This window comes from Cervus canadensis, chromosome 24 (assembly GCF_019320065.1).
Source record: "Cervus canadensis isolate Bull #8, Minnesota chromosome 24, ASM1932006v1, whole genome shotgun sequence".
Lineage (NCBI taxonomy): Eukaryota > Metazoa > Chordata > Mammalia > Artiodactyla > Cervidae > Cervus > Cervus canadensis.
This window is the reverse complement of record NC_057409.1, coordinates 4,105,236-4,124,671: the sequence shown is the minus strand read 5'-3', so window position 1 is coordinate 4,124,671 and position 19,436 is coordinate 4,105,236. Positions and strand designations below refer to the sequence as shown.

The 19,436-nt window shown below is 38.6% G+C and overlaps 1 protein-coding gene across 11 annotated transcripts in view; it reads left to right on the top strand.

Annotated features, from left to right (window-relative positions):
• Positions 1-13,888, top strand: part of HP1BP3 (heterochromatin protein 1 binding protein 3) — a 37,033-nt gene extending 23,145 nt beyond the window's left edge. For 10 of the 11 annotated variants that reach the window (XM_043444986.1, XM_043444983.1, XM_043444990.1 and 7 more), the window contains 5 exons: positions 3,932-4,022; positions 8,498-8,657; positions 10,012-10,123; positions 11,527-11,646; positions 12,113-13,888. In XM_043444986.1, coding sequence (XP_043300921.1) covers positions 3,932-4,022; positions 8,498-8,657; positions 10,012-10,123; positions 11,527-11,646; positions 12,113-12,407 — 778 coding nt within the window. In that variant the 3' untranslated portion in view covers positions 12,408-13,888. Of the gene's footprint in view, positions 1-3,931; positions 4,023-8,404; positions 8,658-10,011; positions 10,124-11,526; positions 11,647-12,112 lie in introns of those variants that run through there. The other variant, XM_043444992.1, reaches the window with a different exon arrangement.
• Positions 13,889-19,436: the final 5,548 nt, after the last annotated feature.

The window sequence follows — 19,436 nt, the reverse complement described above, 5'->3', positions numbered from 1 at the left end:
AATTGATCTAACAGATTAGATATAACTCTATTGTTTACAGGATTCCTGACACTTGGAACCTCTCTCTGCCTTACCTTCCATTCACTCTGTGCATTGCTTTCTTATTTATTTCTCAGTGCAGACTTGCTTAATCATCTTATTTAAAAAAAAAACAAAATGAAAAACCTTGATATAAACAGCTCCTTAAATTTGTACAGGGCTTTTGAAAACACTTTTGGGGATTTCCCTGGAAGTCCAATGGTTAAGCCTCTGGTCTCCCACGGCAAGCATGGGGCATGGGTTTGTTCCCTGGTCAGGGAACTAAGATTTGACATGCCTCATGGCACGTCCAAATAATTTAGATAAATAAAAGTGGGCACTTCTTTAAAATGTTACTAAAAAAAAAAAGACTACTTCTGTTTACATGTTTTCTGTAATGTTCTAAATAGACTTAAGAAATACGTATTCCTACCTCAATTTTGCTGATAAAAGTCTTACCCTGGGTAAGTTTTACCCTGGGTTACCTGGCTATTCACTGGTGAAAGCAGAACTATATTTCATTTTTTGGTCATAACCTTGCTTTTTCCACTGTTCTGGACAGTTCATTAACATACTGAAAGTGCAGGCCTAGCATAGTAAAAATGCAGAATCTGAAATCAGACTGCCCATGTTTATAATCTGGTTCTTCCACTGCCTGACTGTGTGACCCTGAAGAAGTGACTTAATTTTTCTGTCACTTAACTTTTCCCTTTCAGTAAAGTATGAGCAGTTTAGTTCAGTTGCTAAGTCATGTCCAACTCTTTGCAACCCCATAGACTGCAGCACGCAAGGCCTCCCTGTCCATCACCAACTCCCAAAGCTTGCTCAAACTCATGTCCATCGAGTCGGTGATGCCATCCAACCATCTCATTCTCTGTTGTCCCCTTCTCCTCCTGCTTTCAATCTTTCCCAGCATCAGGGTCTTTTCCAGTGAGTCAGTTCTTGCATCAGGTGGCCAAAGTATTGGAAGTTTCAGCATCAGTCCTTCCATTGAATATTCTGGATTGATTTCCTTTAGGATGAACTGATTTGATCTCCTTGCAGTCCAAGGGACTCTCAAGAGTCTTCTCCAACACCACAGTTCAAAAGCATCAATTCTTCAGAGCTCAGCTTTCTTTTGGTCCAACTCTGTCACATCCCTACGTGACTACTGGAAAAGCCATAGCCTTGACTAAACGTACCTTTGTTGGCACAGTAATGTCTCTTGCTTTATAATATGCTGTCTAGGTTGGTCATAGCTTTTCTTCTGAGGAGCAAGCATCTTTTACTACATAGCATGGCTCATAGTTTCATTCAGTTAGACAAAGCTCTGGTCCATGTGATCAGTTTGGTTTGTTTTCTATGGAGCGTGGGCAGTAGTAGAACCTATTTCTTTGGGTTGTTGTTGTCTCTTTTTTATTCTGCACATGTAAAACATTTAGAGCAACACTTAGCACAATCATGTGTACAAAATGTTGTGATATATATATCCTGTAGAATTTTTTAGAAAAGGGAGTTGTGCCTGGCCGTTAACAGCAAGTTACAGAGATGGGACTTGAATGGACCCCATCCCGTTGTGTCCCATCCCATTGAGATAGCTCTAGAAGAACGTGTAGAATTTAGATCAGATGATGAAGTGGTGAAGGCATTCTTAAAGGAGCTTCATGAGAAAATTTAGAGGCAAAAGTTGGCATTCTTTTTTGGGAATGGAAAGAAGCTTGTGTCTGACTGGCTGTAGACTAACAAGAGGTGGGCCAAGGCCTTGAAAGACTGTGAAGCTGACACCTGTCGGTTGAGTCATGTAATAAAGGAGGCCTTCATAGATGTGATGACCCAATGGTGGTGTGCGCTATGGAAACAGCGGCACGGTGCCCAGAATGGAGGCCTGCCCAATGCTGAGGTTGTAGCAGTGATGAGAGGGAAAGGGCCTGAGAAGTTTTGAAGCACTTAATAAGTATGGTTTACCTGAAGGTAGGAGTGAGTGATAGAACTCTGGAGATTTCTAAAGGCCTAGGGTAAGGTATATATCTGGGTAATGATTGGTATTGCTGAGGAAACAAAATGTTAAGGGAACCAGCTTAACTGATAACGCATTTCCTAGAGCGTTTGAACCTTGGTTAAGAAGATTCTTCTCAGATGAGTTATTTAATTTGATATAAGAGTCTAGGGTTTCAGTGTTTCCCTTAAACTATGTAATCCTCTGTTGGAATCTAACTTACAGAGCAACTAATAGAAAAATCATTTGGCAGTTAAATCATGCCTTCGGTTGTGTTCCCAAAGCTCTATGCACATACTTCAACCCTGACCCATATAATTCCTTGCCGTAATTATTGTGTTTTCATCATCTCTTAAATTCCTTAAGTTTAGTGACTGGATCTAAGTGTTAATTCCTGCGTAACCATAATAAATACTCAGTAAATATTTATGGGGTGAATGAGTATATTTTGGGTTATGACATAAATCATATTTGTCCTGAATGAAACAGCACTGGCTTAGAAATATTTTGATTGTGATTTGGTGGGGAGGGAGTTTCTTTATTTGAAGTGTCACAGTGTACATGATTTGTTAGTATGGTTTCCACTTTTTTTTTTTTGGCCAAACTGCACAGTATGTTTGATCTTAGTTCCTGAAGCAGGGATTGAACCCATGCTGCCTGTATTGGAAGCTGGATTCTTAACCAGTGGACTACCAGGAAAGCTCCATGATTTCTCCTCTTTAGCATCCTATTAGAACATGAAATCTCTACTTTTCCTCTCCAATCACATGGATAATGTAATCAGTAATTCTAGTGTCAACTCAGCCTGTAATGTTTATTGATTAGATAAAAGATTTAAAATTTCTTCTCTAATGAAAAGTATCAAAGCTCAGTAAAGGACGTCAAGTGGTAATAGTTTGGCCCTCATTATTCTGCTCCTCAGTGGGCTGCCAAGTTGTTGACCTTCTCAATTTAACTTATCAAGTAATCAGTTTCAAACAAGTCTCATGATTTTCTGCTGATTTAGTGCTGTTCTACTAATTCTGTGGAGGTGTGGCAAAACACATCACTAACCTTTTGGGTTTCAGTTAACTTGTTTGTTTGGCTGTCCTGTCAGTAGCCTGGGTTGTAGCTTTCCATTTTGCCCTGTCGTGTACCGCAGACCCTTTAAGCCCTAAGTCGCCCTGACTGATTTCTCCCTGCACCTGAGATTCTCCACCCGCCACTCAGACCATTGCCCCTTGACAGAGTAGCTTTTGCTTCAACACTTTATTTTTATGGTTTTAATGAAATTCAGTTGCCTCATGCTTGCCATTTGATTTTGATGACCCGGGTTGTGTGTGTATGTGTGTGGTGTTAAACGACAGCCCTTTAAAGGCAGAGATACTATGTTAAATATATATATTCTTTCTCAGGGAATTATATTTTATTCGGCTGACTTCAGATAACTGGTTTGCAAAACATGAGTCCAGTTTTGTTGATATGTATATACGTGTGTGTGTGTCCGTGTATTTTAGATCTAGGAGTTTTGCCTCAGAGAATGTCAGAATTAGATGGGACTATAAAGATACCTGTTCTTTGCTTGATTACAAAGTTGTATTGCTATTGTCTGATGGTAATAAAGAGATTTTTGGAGTGCCCTGGCAAGTGGAAAATTGGTTCCATAGGCTTGGTTTTAGAGAAGTACCTCTCAAAAGTTTTGCTTCCAAGACCTCCTTATACACTACATAGTTCTGTATGGTACCTGGTTCTGTAATAATTTAGCTTCTTGCTTGAAGAAAAAAGAATACCACTTATTAAGAGTGCCAACAATTTATTACTTTATTGTCCGTTTTAACAAAGTACTACACGTGTAATAGGACTATCAGAACTTTAGTTGTTTAGAATGACAGTGGATCTGTTTTTTTCAAATCTTTGCTTCATTGATGTATTAATTGCTATTTTATGTTTTCTCTGCAGGCCTCAGCTGTTGAAGAATGCTCTGCAGAGAGCAGTAGAGAGGGGCCAGTTAGAACAAATAACTGGCAAAGGTGCTTCTGGAACATTCCAGGTTAGAGGCTCAAAGGGTTGGTTGTAGAGTAGTTCTCAAAAGTTTTGGTTTCAGGACCTCCTTATACTCTAATTTATTGAGGACCCCAAGAGCTTGTGTTTATGTGGGTTATACATACTAATATTTACCATATTAGAAATTATAGCTGAGGACCTTTTTAGATACTTACTCTTTTTAAAAGTAATAAACCTGTTACATGTTGACATAACACTTTTTATGAAAACTGCGTTTCCCGTAATGAAAGAAGGTTACTATGTTACGTTTTTACGAAAGTCTTTACTGTCTAGCTTAATAGAAGACAGCTGGTATCTGTTTTTAATATATTTGGGGTTACATCTGTGAAGAAAATCCAGCTCACACCAAGTACTTAAATGTGAAGTAACTGGGGTAATTTTCAGAAGTCAATACTATTCTTTGATAGTATACCAATACTCAACAACTGATAGTTTTTGTAATAGCTTTATTGAAGTATGATTTGTATACTATAAGATATAATCATTTTATATTACAATTTATGAGTCAGTAAAATTTAGTAAATTTAGTGTTGTACACCTATCACTGCAATCCAGTTTTAGAGCATTTCCATCACCCCAAAAAACTCCTGTGCCCATTTGCATCACCTCGTTCCCATCCCCATCCAGCCTACTCATCTCTCCTTCCTGTGTAGATTTACCTTCTTATACCTTTGACAAAGATAGAATCATACAATATGTGCTCTTTTGTGTCTGACTTGTTTCACTTAGCATAATATTTTTTTAGTTTTATCCATGTTGCAACAGAAATCAATACTTTTCATTCCTTTTATTGCCAAATAGTATTCCATAATGTGACATGTTTTATTTATCCATTCACAAGTTGAATTATTTCTGCTTTTTAGCTATTGTGATTAATACTTCCTATGACCATTTATGTCCAGATCTTTGTGTGGATATATGTTTTTATTTCCCTTGTGGTAAAGTAGGAGTGTGGACTGCCTGGACTACATGGTAAATTTATTTTAAGAAACTGCCATAGTGACTGCATCATTTTTCATTCCCACCAGCACTGTGTGTTTAAGAGTTCCAGCTTCTCTTTATCTTTGCCAACTCTCTTACTGTCTTTTTGAAAATTATACCCATACTAGTAGATAGAAAGCAGTTTCTCATTGTAGTTTTAGTTTGCATTTCCCTAAGACTATTGATGTTGACCATTTTTTCTTGGATTTATTGGACATTTATTTATCTTCTTTGGTAAAATGTCTACTCACATCCTTTGCTTATTTTTAGAATTGAGCTATTTGTCTTATTATGAGTTATAAGAGTTATATGTGAAAGTCAGTTGGTTGCTCAGTTGTGTCCAACTCTTTGTGACCCAATGGACTGTCTGTAGTCCACCAGACCCCTCTGTCCATGGGATTTCCCAGGCAAGAATATTGGAGTGGGTTGCCATTCCCTTCTCCAGGGGATCTTCCCAACCCAGGGATTGAACTCAGGTCTCCTGCATTGCAAGCAGATTCTTTACCCTCTGAGCTACCAGGGAAGCCCCATTTAAGCCTCTGTGTAAGAGTTATAGAACTAGATACAAGTTCCTCTTCAGATACGTGATTTGCAAATATTTTCTCCTATTCTGTGACCCATGGTTTCACTTTCTTAATGGTGTCTTTTGAAGCACGAAAGTGTTTATTTTGGTAAAGTCCAGTTGATCATTTTCCTAAGTTGCTTGTTTGTTGATGACTTACTAATAAATCATTGCCTAGCTTGAAATCCCAAGATTTACTCTTATCTTTTGAGAGTTTATGGTTTTAACTCTTACATGTACATCTGTGATCCATTTTGAGTTAAGTTTTGCTTATGATGTGTGATAAGGATATAAATTCATGTTTCTGCATGTGGACGTCCAATTGTCCCAACACCACTTATTGAAAAGACTGTCCCTTCCTTGTTGAATTGCCTTCGCACTTTTATCAAAATGTCATTGACCATGAGTGTAAGGGTTTTTTTTCTGGACTCTTCATTTCTGTTCCGTTGATCTATATGTGAATCTTCATGTCAGGATCACACTATCTTGATGACTGTAGCTTTATAGTAAGTTTTGAAATTGGGAAATATAAGTCCTTTCTTAACCTTCTCTTTTTCTTTTTTTTTTTTTTTTTAGCCTTCTCTTTTTCAAAATTGCTTTGACTGCTCTGGGTCTTGTGCATTTCCATGTGGTTTTTACCATTCATTCATCATAAAAATCCACCTGAGGTTTTGGTAGAAATTGCATTGAACCTATAGATCAATCCAGAAGGAATCACTGCCTTTACAATGTTGCGTTTTCCAATCCACGGACAAGCATTGTCTCTTCGTTTATTTAGATCTTTAACTTCTCTGAGCAGTGCTTTGTAGTTTTCAGTGTATACCTCTTACATTTCTTTTGTTAATTTTATTCCAAAATATTTTGTTCTTTTCCCATGCTATTGTGAATGGAACTTTATTTTCATTTTTCAGAGTGCTCACTGCTGTCCAATAGAAATACATTTGGTTTATAAAAAAGGAAATACATTTGGTTTATCTATTGTTCTTGTATCCTGCAATCTGCTGAACTCATTTACTAGTCTAGAATTTTTTGTAGGTTCCTTGGGAATTTGGGGATGCATTCCCTCGGATTTTCTACATATCGGATAATGTCATCTGCAAATAAAGACCATTTTACTTCTTCTTTTCCAATCTGGATGTCTTTTTTTTTTTTCCCCTCCATGCCTGTGCACTAGATAGAACGTCTACTACAGTGATGAGAGTAGATGTTTTTGTCTTGTTACCCATCTTAAAGGGAAAACATTCATTTTTTGCACCATTAAAGCTGTAGATTTTTCATAAATGCCTATTATCAGATTGAGAAAGTTCTATTACTAGTTTGTTGGAAGTTTATGATGAATGGTTGTTGGATTTCTCACATACTGTTCTAAAAGTGTGGAGATGATCATATGCTTTTTGTCCTTAGTTCTGTTAATATTATGTTAATTGATCTTGTGGTATTTCTTAAATTACATTAAAATTGCTGTGTGACGCCTGAAACCATATTAGTGAGCTCCTTGTACTCTGTAACCTTAAATTTCTTTGGTTTGTCTTGAACTTTGAGTGCATCTCTTTTAATTGTAATTTTATAACAAGTCGTTTGAAAAATAGTAGTTCACTGAATCATGCAGATTTTTAAAATGTTGACATACTTCATCAAAAATAACACAAATTATATTCATTAATATCACCTATTGATCTCATCAGAACATTTAAGTGTTGGGAAATTATTGTGCTCACAATGGTAGGTGCAGATTTTCCACAGTTTATCTCTTGAAAAGTTAAATTTGTCATTTGGTAACAAATACTGTTAAGTTGTTTTCCTTGAGCTGATAGCCTTACTTAATTCTTTTTCAAGAAAATGTCTACCAGATACCCAGGTCTGGATGGCCACAGATTATCTATTAATTGTTCCTTCAAGTAAAAAGGATATTCCATGAAAAATGTTGCTAATTCGGCTCAGAACTCAATCACTAGGTGATTTTCCTTGAGACTATCACCATCCCTCCACATGCAGCTGGCATGCCTTATACATTCTTCTCATTTTACCCCATAGAGTATCAAAAAGACATGCGTTGGAGTTGAGATTTAATAAAATCATTTTTATATCAAAGACATTGCTATTTGAAGCTAGCTTTTATTTTTCTTCCATAAATATATAGTAGTAAAAAATGCACTAACTACTGGTATATTTCTTTGCCTCCACCACAATTTGTAGTAAAGTAATAGCAGTTTTACTCATCATTGTTTTTCCACCATCAGTGCAGATGTCACCACAGTGAAAAAGACATACCCATCTTAGAATTATTATGAAAACCCAGTTTTAACCTTGCAGATCCTCTGAAAGGGTCTCAGGAACCCTTTGGGGTTTTGGGACCTTTCTTTTGAGAATCACTATCACAGACCATACCTCAGTTTATTCTTTAACCTTTTTGCTTACTGCTGCCACCTTTGTTAGCACTGGTGCCTTTTGTCCTTGAAATATGATATATAATTTTCTGTTATACCCCAAATATTTGTCAGACTTTTTGCTGTTTTCCTTACAAGATTAAAAATACTATTATTTTTGTAAATACTCCCATTTTTCAAGTTCAGAAAAAAGGAAGTTGTCTCAAAAGTGTTTGTTTATCAGGGACATAACCAGATAACCTCCTTTTTGGAGTAGAGTTGTCGTTCTCTTTGGGTTATGTTGGCTTTTGCTATTTTCAGTTGGATAGAGGGATAGCTAGAAGGAGAAAATACCCACAGGAGGGTTGGGACTCCTCAGTTAGATTGAGTACCTGATGAGTGGGAAGAGAAAGTCCCTAACCTGACAATTTATTGTAAAACATATCTGTGCTAATGCAGGAACTCCGACCCACCTGGTGCAGAGGAGTCTTGTCTTGAGCTGCTTTGGGAGAGTGTTGTCTTGATGCTTTTCTCTTCCTCCTTGGAAAACAGCTGAAGAAATCAGGGGAGAAACCCCTGCTTGGTGGAAGCCTGATGGAATATGCAATCTTGTCTGCCATTGCTGCCATGAATGAGCCGAAGACCTGCTCCACCACTGCTCTGAAGAAGTATGTCCTGGAGAACCACCCGGGGACCAATTCTAACTATCAAAGTAAGACTCAGAGCTGCACACGTTCAGTGGGGACCCGGGGAAGGTGGGGAAGTTATCTTGTGGAAATATCCTTAGAGATCATGCTTGTTAACGAAAGAGCATTAACTACTGACCGAAAACCAAGAGGGAACAACCTTACAAATTTATTATTTACAAAAGACAAAAGTAATCAAGACTCACCCTTAATTTATAGTATCTGCTGAGGATTAGAATTTGATTTCACTTTACTATAAAGATTTTTTATGCTAATTTTTATCGTAATAGAGATACATTTCTAGGTTCCAAACAGCTCTCAGGTGGGACTTCCCAGCGGTACAGTGGTTAAGATTTCGAGCTTCCAAGGCAGGGGATGTGGTTTTCCCACAGTCCATGTGGCATGGCCAAAAAACTCTCTCAAGTATAGTATCTTTTTATCTTCTTCTGAATGTTTACCAAAACATCTAGTGTCATCCTCAAACCAAACCAGTGGGTTAAAATAGTGCTTATGTGATTTCTTATTGACTTAACCCCTGTACAGAAAACGCTTTTCAGTGGATACGTTTACCCTGTCAGGTGACGGTCGAGGTTAGAAACCTTGCTGCCCAGCATTCTCTCTGACGGATTAGTGAGACATACTTGTCACTGAACTATGAGGGTAGGCACCATGGTGTAGGGTGAGGAGCCTGAAAATTAGGTCACAGAAAATACCAACTAGAATATATTGCTTTAAATGAAACAATTTCCAGGTCTTAATGTTGACTTTTAACATATGCAATATGTGTTTTTTAATGTTCTGAAGGAATGCTTGGTGATTTTGTGTGAAAGGTGAGGACTGGTGAGGCCTTTAGAAGCCATGATACTGTTTTGTTATTATTTGCTGCTTCATGCGATATATGGTTTATCTTTATAGACGTTCTCCTAAGTGCTTATCAATACTTATAGGCACTCAGTAGATATTTAAAATAATAGAGATTGAGTTTTAAGTCAACAGTTACCCATTTATGTGCAACTGTAGGGCAGGTCACTAGTCACTCTAGGCTGCTGTTTCACTTTCTGTGTAGTGAGGAATTTGACACAATGGTCTCTGAAGTCTCATCCCATTACAATTAATTCTTGCCAAATTCATGGGCATGTAATAGTAATTTAGTAAATTAGTTAATAATCCCTTTGACCACAAAGGATTCATTTAGCATGTGACAGTTGCTCAGTCATGTCCGAGTCTTTGCAATCCCATGAACTATACAGTCCATGGAATTCTCCAGGCCAGAATACTGGAAGTGACAGGATAATAAATTAATGTATAATAGATTGTAGTTGAGAGAATTATCAAATCCAAATAAACAAATACTTTCTTCATTTCTGACTTTTTATCCAGTGCATTTGCTGAAGAAAACCCTGCAGAGATGTGAAAAGAACGGGTGGATGGAACAGATATCTGGTAAAGGATTCAGTGGCACCTTCCAGCTCTGTTTTCCCTATTACCCCAGGTAAGCACCCAACCCACAGTGTGAAGTAGTGGTCACTGCAAATTTTAAAAATCTGACTCCAGATTACTGGTGTTGGCTTCACTTATTTGCCCTTACTACCGTTAAACTGAACAGAGTGTATTTGAAAATAAAGACTTCTTCAGGCAGTATTGTTTTAGAGCAGAATGTTTTCATATAACAACAGGGGACTGATTTGGCCTATCCTGCTGAAGCTCATTGTTAGCCAGGTGTTCCCGAAATCAGGCATTGAGTTCTTTGAGATCCTTGGCCAGTCATTAACATGTTCATTCCTGCTAATAAGAAATGAAGTACATGATGATGACTAGAGGATTATTTGTTCTAACTGTCCAGTACCAAGTAGGGGGAACATTGGCTACTTCTAAGAATCCTAATCTGCCTTCTTCATGCTATAGAGACAAGGACATTTGTCTGAAAACTTCTCTCTTATACATGCCTTATTTATTCATTGAACCAAAAAATGTATTGAGCACCTCCTATGGACCAGGCATTTTTCTGTGTACCCAGGCTATTGCCTTTTTCTACTTTGATTTCCAATCAAGTGCCATGACAGTTAACACTGAAACCTATTTTGGCAGGCATATAGTGTGTAGCTTTCTTATATTGCTCTTTATGCATAAACATGCCACGTCATATTCTACACCTTCCTGTGTAGGAGCTGCGTGCATGGAGCTCAGTCATATCCAACTCTTTGTGGCCCATGGACTGTAGCCTGCCAGTGTCCTCTGTCCATGAGATTTCCTAGGTCAGAACACTGGAGTGGGTTGCCATTTCCTTTTCTAGGTCCATGAACATAAGTGTTACTTCATTGAATGTACAGTATTTGAATTTTTCAAATGTTTAGCTTTAAAGATAATTCTTAAAATCATGTATATACAGTGTTATGATTTAAGGATTTATTAATCAGTGGTACCAAGTCTTCTATCATTAAAGAAAAAAGTTAGAAAATCCTTGCTGAATTTCTCAAAAACTTTGAAGAGATTGAGGCTTTATGAGGTCTTATATCATAAGGGCAAAAAATACATACTGCTGTATAGACTGCTCACCTCCGTATGGGCTGTTCACTGCTACATATTCAGTGCTGATACAGTGCCGGACACACACCCGGAGCTTACATAACGTTACTGAAGAAGGGATTAAGTGTCAGTTTTATTAAATGGAGGGAGGAAGAGAATGAGTTATGTTTGAGACTTTTATAGATTTGTCATAACTTCATTTGAGTGTTCAAAATAGGTTAAATTGTGACCTGGTATTTGTAACCTAACCTGACTTAATTGGGCAGTGTGGGAGGAAGTGGGTAATGTCCAGGAAAGAGCATATCTAGGTTCACATCCTTTTTCTTGTCCTGATGGGACTTCTGTTTATCTCATATTTTTTCTTACTAGCCCAGGAGTTCTGTTTCCAAAGAAAGAGCCAGATGATTCTAAAGATGAGGATGAGGACGAAGATGAAGGTGACTCATCAGAGGAAGACTCTGAAGATGAAGAGCCACCACCGAAGAGAAGGTGCGAGTGTGTGGGAAACGATTCTTAGAGCTGAGAGAGGCTGTGACAGGAGAGGCTGCGAGAGGCGTGTCAGCAGCTCCGATCCTTCTCAAGTGCTCTGTTGACGTTTGAACTTACCCTCTCCTGAGAATTTAGAGGCTCTAAACTTGTGAAACACTGTGAATATTTAATTACTCTTTGGTCAGACCTGTGTGTATGCGTGTGTGTGTGTGTATGTGTAGTGTGTAGTTTAGTTACTTGAAGAAAAATAATTCCATGTTTTTCTAGAAAAAACGTGGAATTATGTGTAGACTTCCAGAATTGGTTGAATTTTTATACAATTTTAGGTGAAAGGTTATAACCCATATTCTTCTTAATGTAGGTGATTTAACCTCTGCTGTTTCTTTTCTGGCAAAGTATCTCGTCATCACGGTGCAGTGAATCTCTCAAGTCCTAAGTGATTGCCTTCGCTCTTTCGGTCTCACAGATTGCAGAAGAAAACCCCAGCCAAGTCACCAGGGAAGGCTGCAGCCATGAAGCAAAGAGGGTCCAAGCTGGCGCCCAAAGTCCCAGCTGCCCAGCGAGGGAAAGTGAGGCCCCTGCCCAAGAAAGCCCCTCCTAAAGCGAAAACGCCTGCCAAGAAAGCCAGACCCTCACCCTCAGTCATCAAGAAACCTAGTGGTAGCTCTTCCAAGAAGCCTGCAGCCAGTGTGAGAAAGGAAGTGAAATTGCCTGGCAAGGGCAAATCTACCATGAAGAAGTCATTCAAAGCAAAAAAGTAAATTTTATAGGAAAAAAGGGTATCATGATGAAATTCAAAATCTTATTTTCTAAGGTCAGTGTGCATTTGTTTTAGTTTTGATGCTTTTAAAATTACATTTTTTTCCCTCCCCTATGACTACTGGGGAGGGAATATAAATAAACCAGTTTAGCCATTTGTTAGCTTTAGGTGCTGTTCTTGGTGCCTGCCCCTCCCCCTCCCAGTCATTTTAATTTCTGCGATAATTTTGGACTTTTCCTCCAACTGTATAGTCTGTACTTGTCCTTTTTTCTCCCTCCACCCCAGCCCTCTTTCTTTTTTAATGATCTGCTTTGGCTTTTTTTTTTTCCCTTCCAGTTTTATCTAAACAGTTGCAAAGATTTTTATATTTGTTAGAAACCATCGAGAATGGGATGCTGGTCAGGTGCTGGATGTAAAAAGGAGGCAGCATAGCACTGACTGAATCATAAAGCCTCCTACCTGGAGGCTTCACTTACGGCTGTAATAACTAATCTTATTTATAAAACCACTCTGCTAACCCTCTCTCTATCCAGCTATAAACAGAGATGTCTTAGCTGTGGGAATAGGCCAAAAGCACCCTGATCTCATTAGATTCTGAAGATCCATGACTCCTTTGGGCCACTTTTCCATTGCTCAATTTCCAGGTATTTTTCATTGATCTCTGGGTATCGCATTCCCACAGTAGCAAGCACAAGGTCTCTCCACCACTTGGTTTTTGACTGAAGAGGAAATATAGGAACATGCTGAATTTGTGATTTCTGGTGTCACCTGTATTACCAAAAATTAAAACAAAATCTTGATCAGATAGTTAAATATATTTTTAATATTTGGAGCATGAGTTGTCACTTCCTCTTTTCCTTTTTTATAAGGAAATGTTGGAGAGTTACACCATTGCTAATGTAGAAACGTGAAATGAAAAAACATACGATTTGCTAAAATATTTCAAATTTATCTGTGGGTTTTTTCCCCTCTTTTCTTTCCACAGCACTTTTGATAACAAACAAGTGGCTTCCTTTTTTGAGTTATTTAAAAAGAGAAAAGAAAAAAACAAATGAAGCCTGACTACCTAACCCTTCCTTATTTGTATTTGTTTTAGTATCGTGAAGTTGTGTTAAATAGTATTAGCTTCCTAAGAAATATTGATTTCCGGTTATCATTTATCCTCCCTGTGGCACTTGACATTTTAATTGTCTTAAATTTTTTGGTGTACATCTTCTGGCCCGAGTGCTGCCAGAGGCAAAATATGTTTGTTTAATCCATTCCATTTGCATTGTCTCCTGGGATCCCGTCTGCAGCCTGAGGCTGGCTGGGAATTGGACTTGAGAAGACTGGCTTGAGTTAGATCCAGAATCATGTGTGATCCCATCATGAGTTTATTGGAATTTGTGTTGCATGTAAGGCAATCTTTTCCTGTTGTAAATCTTCCTTTTTTTATGTACATATATTTTGAAAAATATGAATAAACATGGAATTTTAAAAGCTGCTGAACTGTAGCTTGTATTTAAAAGTTTCTAGAATTCCTCAGAAGTAGTGTTTTACTCACTTTGAGCCTTCTCTGCTCCTTGTACTAGCTGTCATCCATTTTCCTTTTTAAATACCATCTCCAACAAGCTCCAGTTTATTTACTTTTTTGAATTTCTAAATGGATGGTGAATGTTTTTAGTACATTGAACCTCATTATTCAGTGCATAAGGGATTTTTAAAAATCACTTTGTATTTTATCAAGGTCCTTGTTTTCAAGGTCATAAATTCCAGTTTTTCATATTTAAGTGTTCATATATGTCCCTGAACTAGAAAAAAACAGCATTGCAAAAAGATTCATAAATTGTCGGCCTTCTTCTAGAAAGTAATCTAATTTTCTGTTATGCTATTTAGCAGGTAATAATTTTTTTTAATATTTTTATTTTAAATCATTTATTTATTTGGGTCTTAGTTGCAACATGTGGCATCTAGTTCCCCGACCAGGAATCAAACCCAGGTCCCCTGGATTGAGAGCTCAAGAGTCTTAACCACTAAACCACCAGGGAAGTCCAGTAATTCTTAATATTATAGTTGTTATTATAATACTTCCTGTGCTAAGAATTCTCTACTCTTCTGGAATCAGAAGTGAGGGTTTTGGTTGATTTCTGTGTTTTGTTGTAAAGAGATAGCCTGAAACAGTCATCTGGTGGCTATGTTGTGTATCAGGCACTCTTGCGTAGAGTGAGACATTGAGATCGTTTCAGGTCCCTTTCCACCCTGACATTCTGTTAAATTCATAGAATTCAGGTGAAGACAGACCTGTCCTTGATTTTAGCATCATGTAAAGGGAAAAGACAAGAGGGCCATTGCACTGTTCCAAGGAAAATCCACAGCTGTCAGAGATGAGTGCCTTCCTGATGTTGACATAAAGGGATGTTTGGGTTTTTCCCCTTCCAGGCGTTCTCAAGGAGGAGAAGGCACAGTTTTTGCTTCCATGTTACAGAAAGGTAAACAGCAAACCAAACCCAGGAGCTAACCCAACAGTTCCTGGCCTGGACCAGTGGCTTCAGTACTGACAGTGACTCTTAGTGAGCTCAGATGCAGTATCTCACATGTCCTGCAGCCACCCACAGGCGGCGTTTGACAGGTGACTCTCAGAGGGTGCTGGGAGAGAGTGTTGGCTTCTTACAGCTCAGATGAGAAAGAAGAGATACCACTTCAGAGAACGGTGGAGACATATTTCTAAAATTATGACAAGCTTTCAACACAGGAAGAACTCCATCCTAACTATCCACGCAGATTTAACTAAGGGAAGCCTGATCCAGTCCTGTCTGTTGGCTATAACTAATGGGAAATCACATGAAAACAAGGGCTAGGTAATATGCGTGTACCTTGGACATTTTTTATTTCCTCTTTTGTAAAATTTTGTCAGCCCAGTCTAGGCTTGCTAACCTGTCCTTATACCTAAGAAGTTATTCTTGCTCAAGCTGAGGTACTTTGCCATCCTAAACTGTCAGGGGAAAGAGGGTAAGCCAGCTTTATTCATGAACTGCTGTACTTGGCTAACTAAACACCAGCTAAAAGAACCTTTAATCCAAAAACTTAAAATTATAGTTGAAGTTTTTCATTTTTGGAACCTGATAAATGATGTTTCTTTTTCTTTGGGTCAAGCAAAAATTCGAATTTTATCCATGAAGAGAAATTCTATTCGTTTTTTTTTTTTAAGAGGTAGGTTTTTTTCTTTAATATTTATTAATTTTATGTGTTATTTATTTAGCTGTGCCAGGTCTTAGTCACGGTATGCAGGACCTTCAGTCCTTGTTGCAGTACACAGGATCTTGAGTTGTGGCATGTGAACTCGAAGTTGCTGCATGTGGGATCTAGTTCCCTGACCAGGGATTGAACCTAGGCCCATTGCATTGGGAGCATGGAGTCTTAGCCACTGGACCACCAGGGAAGACCCAGAAATTCTGTTCTTAATTGTGTAAAGATCATTCATTATTTTCCCCAGAGGTTCTGACTGACATTTCTGTTCCCAGCGTGTAGAGTTGCTTTTGCATTTTTGCGATAGAACAGATGGTACTCAGTTCTGCAGAGCTGAAGCTAGAGAACTAGAACTGTTGAAGCTCTGGGCCTGGGACCTGCTTGATGGATGCATGCCCAAAAGCCAGGGAAGAGGCTAAATGGTACCCCTCTACTGCACTGTTTTTTAAAGAAACTGATCCCTGCTGTTTTTATTACAATATTCTTGCCTTCTGTCATTTTCCACAAGATTCTTAACTTCAATGGCTTTTTTTTTTTTTCTGTTGCAGGAATTTTCTGCCTTTGGCTGCTTTATTAGCTTAGTTTTAACTTTCTGTTAATAGTTTTGTCAACAACTGGTATGTCAAAGGAGGTTTCTAAAGGTAACCTTCACAAAATATTTTCCTCCGAAAATGGCAGCTCTTTCTCTTGATACTGAATGTAAATGTGTAATTAACACCATTTGCTGTTAAATCTGGAATCCCATGGATGGAGGAGCCTGGTGGGCTGCAGTCCATGGGGTCGCTAAGTCGGATACGACTGAGCGACTTCACTTTCACTTTTCACTTTCATGCATTGGAGAAGGAAATGGCAACCCACTCCGGTGTTCTTGCCTGGAGAATCCCAGGGACGAGGGAGCCTGGTGGGCTGCCGTCTGTGGGGTCATATAGAGTCAGACACGACTGAAGTGACTTAGCAGCAGTAGAAGCTGTTAAATCTTTGCTTATTAGCTGAGTGCTTTCTCTTTGGTTCCTTGAATATGTTTGACAGCGTGTCATTATTCGACTTGTTACTTAACATAATAATAGTGACAGTCATTCTGTTCAGTTCAGTTGCTCGGTCGGTCGTATCTGACTCTGCGATCCCATGAACTGTGCAGCAAGCCAGGCTCCCCTGTCCATCACCAACTCCCAGAGTTCACCCAAACTCATGTCCATCGCATCGGTGATGCCACCAACCACCTCATCCTGTGTTGTCCCCTTCTCCTCCCGCCTTCAATCTTTCCCAGCATCAGGGTCTTTTCCAGTGAGTCAGTTTTTCATATCAGGTGGCCAAAGTATAGGAGTTTCAGTACTTCAGTCCTTCCAATGAATATTCAGGACTGATTTCCTTTAGGATGGACTGGTTGGATCTCTTTGCAGTCCAAGGGACTCTCAAGAGTCTTCTCCAGCACCAGAGTTCAAAACCATCAATTCTTTGATGCTCAGCTTTCTTTATAGTCCAACTCTCACATCCATACATGACTACTGGAAAAACCACAGCTTTGACTAGACAGACTTTTGTTGGTAAAGTAATGTCTCTGCTTTTTAATATGCTGTCTAGGTCGGTCATAACTTTTCTTCTAAGGCACAAACGTCTTTTAATTTCATGGCTGCATCACCATCTGCAGTGATTTTGGAGCCCCAAAACAAAGTCTGTCACTGTTTCCATTGTTTCCCCATCTATTTGCCATGAAGTGATGGGACCGAATGCCATGATCTTAGTTTTCTGAATGTTGAGTTTTAAGCCAACTTTTTCACTCTCTCACTTTCATCAAGAGGCCTTTTTGTTGTTTGCTTTCTGCCATAAGGGTGGTGTCATCTGCATATCTGAGGTTATTGATATTTCTCCTGGCAATCTTGATTCCAGCTTGTGCTTCATCCAGCCCAGCATTTTGCATGATGTACTCTGCATATAAGTTAAATAAGCAGGGTGATAATACACAATCTTGATGTACTCCTTTTCCTATTTGAAACCAGTCTGTTATTCCATGTCCAGTTCTAACTATTGCTTCTTGACCTGCATACAGATTTCTCAGGTGACAATCATAGCTAACACTAACTGAATTTTTTCTACATATCAGGCTCTGTACATATATTAACTTCATTTAACCCTAGCAGTCCTGTGAGATGGTCCCTGTTCATTATTCCCATTTTACAGAAGAGAAAACTGACACAGAATGAGGCTCACAAAGTTACCCCAGGACATAATAAGAGGCAAAGCCAGAACTACACCCAGGCCCTGTGAGTGCAGAGCCGTCTCCAGCTGCTCTTCTCCACCGTCTCTCTTTGACCATTGTTCAAGCTTCTGAATTCTCCCCTTATCTCACAGTCCAATGAATGCAGGGGATTTGGAAATGAAATGAAATTAATGAATTTGCCAGTAGGAAAAAAAGAAAAAAAAAAAAAATGTGCCAGTAGAAGTCTGTGTGACTTTTAAGTTTGGTAAGAATTATTCAAATTAAATCTTGGATTACTGGGAAATTTTAGCTAGGCTGTCCTAAGGTGGTTATTTATTTGTTTTTGTTTTGTTTTTCTCCTAGGACATTGCAAGCACTTGGTCACTCTCAGATCCTAGCCATGGGACTCTTTCTGGTCCTCACAGTTTACTTATTCCAGGCAGATTCTACTGACACTTATGAGAGCTTTTCCTCCAAGAACCACAGCTTCTATCAGAACTTTTTTTTAATTAGAACTTTTATGTTGCTAAGTGTGAGCAGTGCTCTCACACCTTACAAACTATGCACTTGTGTTCTATGAGGCCTACCAAGAGAAATTCCAGAAAGGGGATTGTCTGACAACTGCATTTTTTGGACATGATACCAGCTTAGTAGTCATGAACTGGAATATTAGAAATTCTTGCTCTTGATTCTGAAAGAAACCTTACTCATCCGGTCTCTCTTGCTCTGTCTGCTTTGTTCACCCAATTCCAACAGATACTCTTTTCCCTAAAACCCAGAGTTACACAGCATCCTTGCTCATCCATTTTACTGTTTGAGAACTTTTGTTCTGATGAAATTCTCGTGTCAAACCTAAATCCCTTATGTTGTTTGCATAACTTAAATTTGCTGGTTCAGTCTATAGACAAGACAATTTCAAACTGGGTTTGACTCCTGGTTAGAGTGTATCACTCAGCCTAGCATCCTAAGAACATGCATAGCTGTGGTCTTTGGGGACTGTGTCACTTAACCAGCCGTGTGACCTTGGCCAAGACAAGCTTCCTGAGCTTAATTTCCTCCCATAAAATAGGTTCAGATGCACAATTCTTGGTGTTTTATTAGAATAGCCACCCAAAGGTAGTGTGAGATTATCAAGTATCAAATACTGAACCATATTCACTAAGGTTACTAAGACATTTTAAGATTTTAGGAGACTGATTTTTTTTTTTTTTTAAATAAATGAGAAAATCCAGTTTTACGAGTTCAGCTTTGTTGTTTACCATTCATGGTAGGTTCCTATTGTTAGACCTGTCAATCACACTACCTCAGATGCTTAGAGATATATTCTCAAAGTATGTGACAGTATGCCCAACGTTCAGAAACAGATTTTGGTTCACTTCCCCTGATTAAACAAGTAACAAGTGGTGGAAGTAGACACAAACCGAGGCATAGCAGACTTGACCAGTCACTTGCCTTCACACTTTCCTTAGCAGGTTCATACTCTGGCAGCTCAGGAAGCAAGATGTCTGGCAACAAGTTATAAGATGGACATGCCATAAATGGCAGTGGTGAACAGATTTTTTTCCAATTAGGTTTTCAAACCGCTAGGAGCTTACTTGTTTAAAAAAA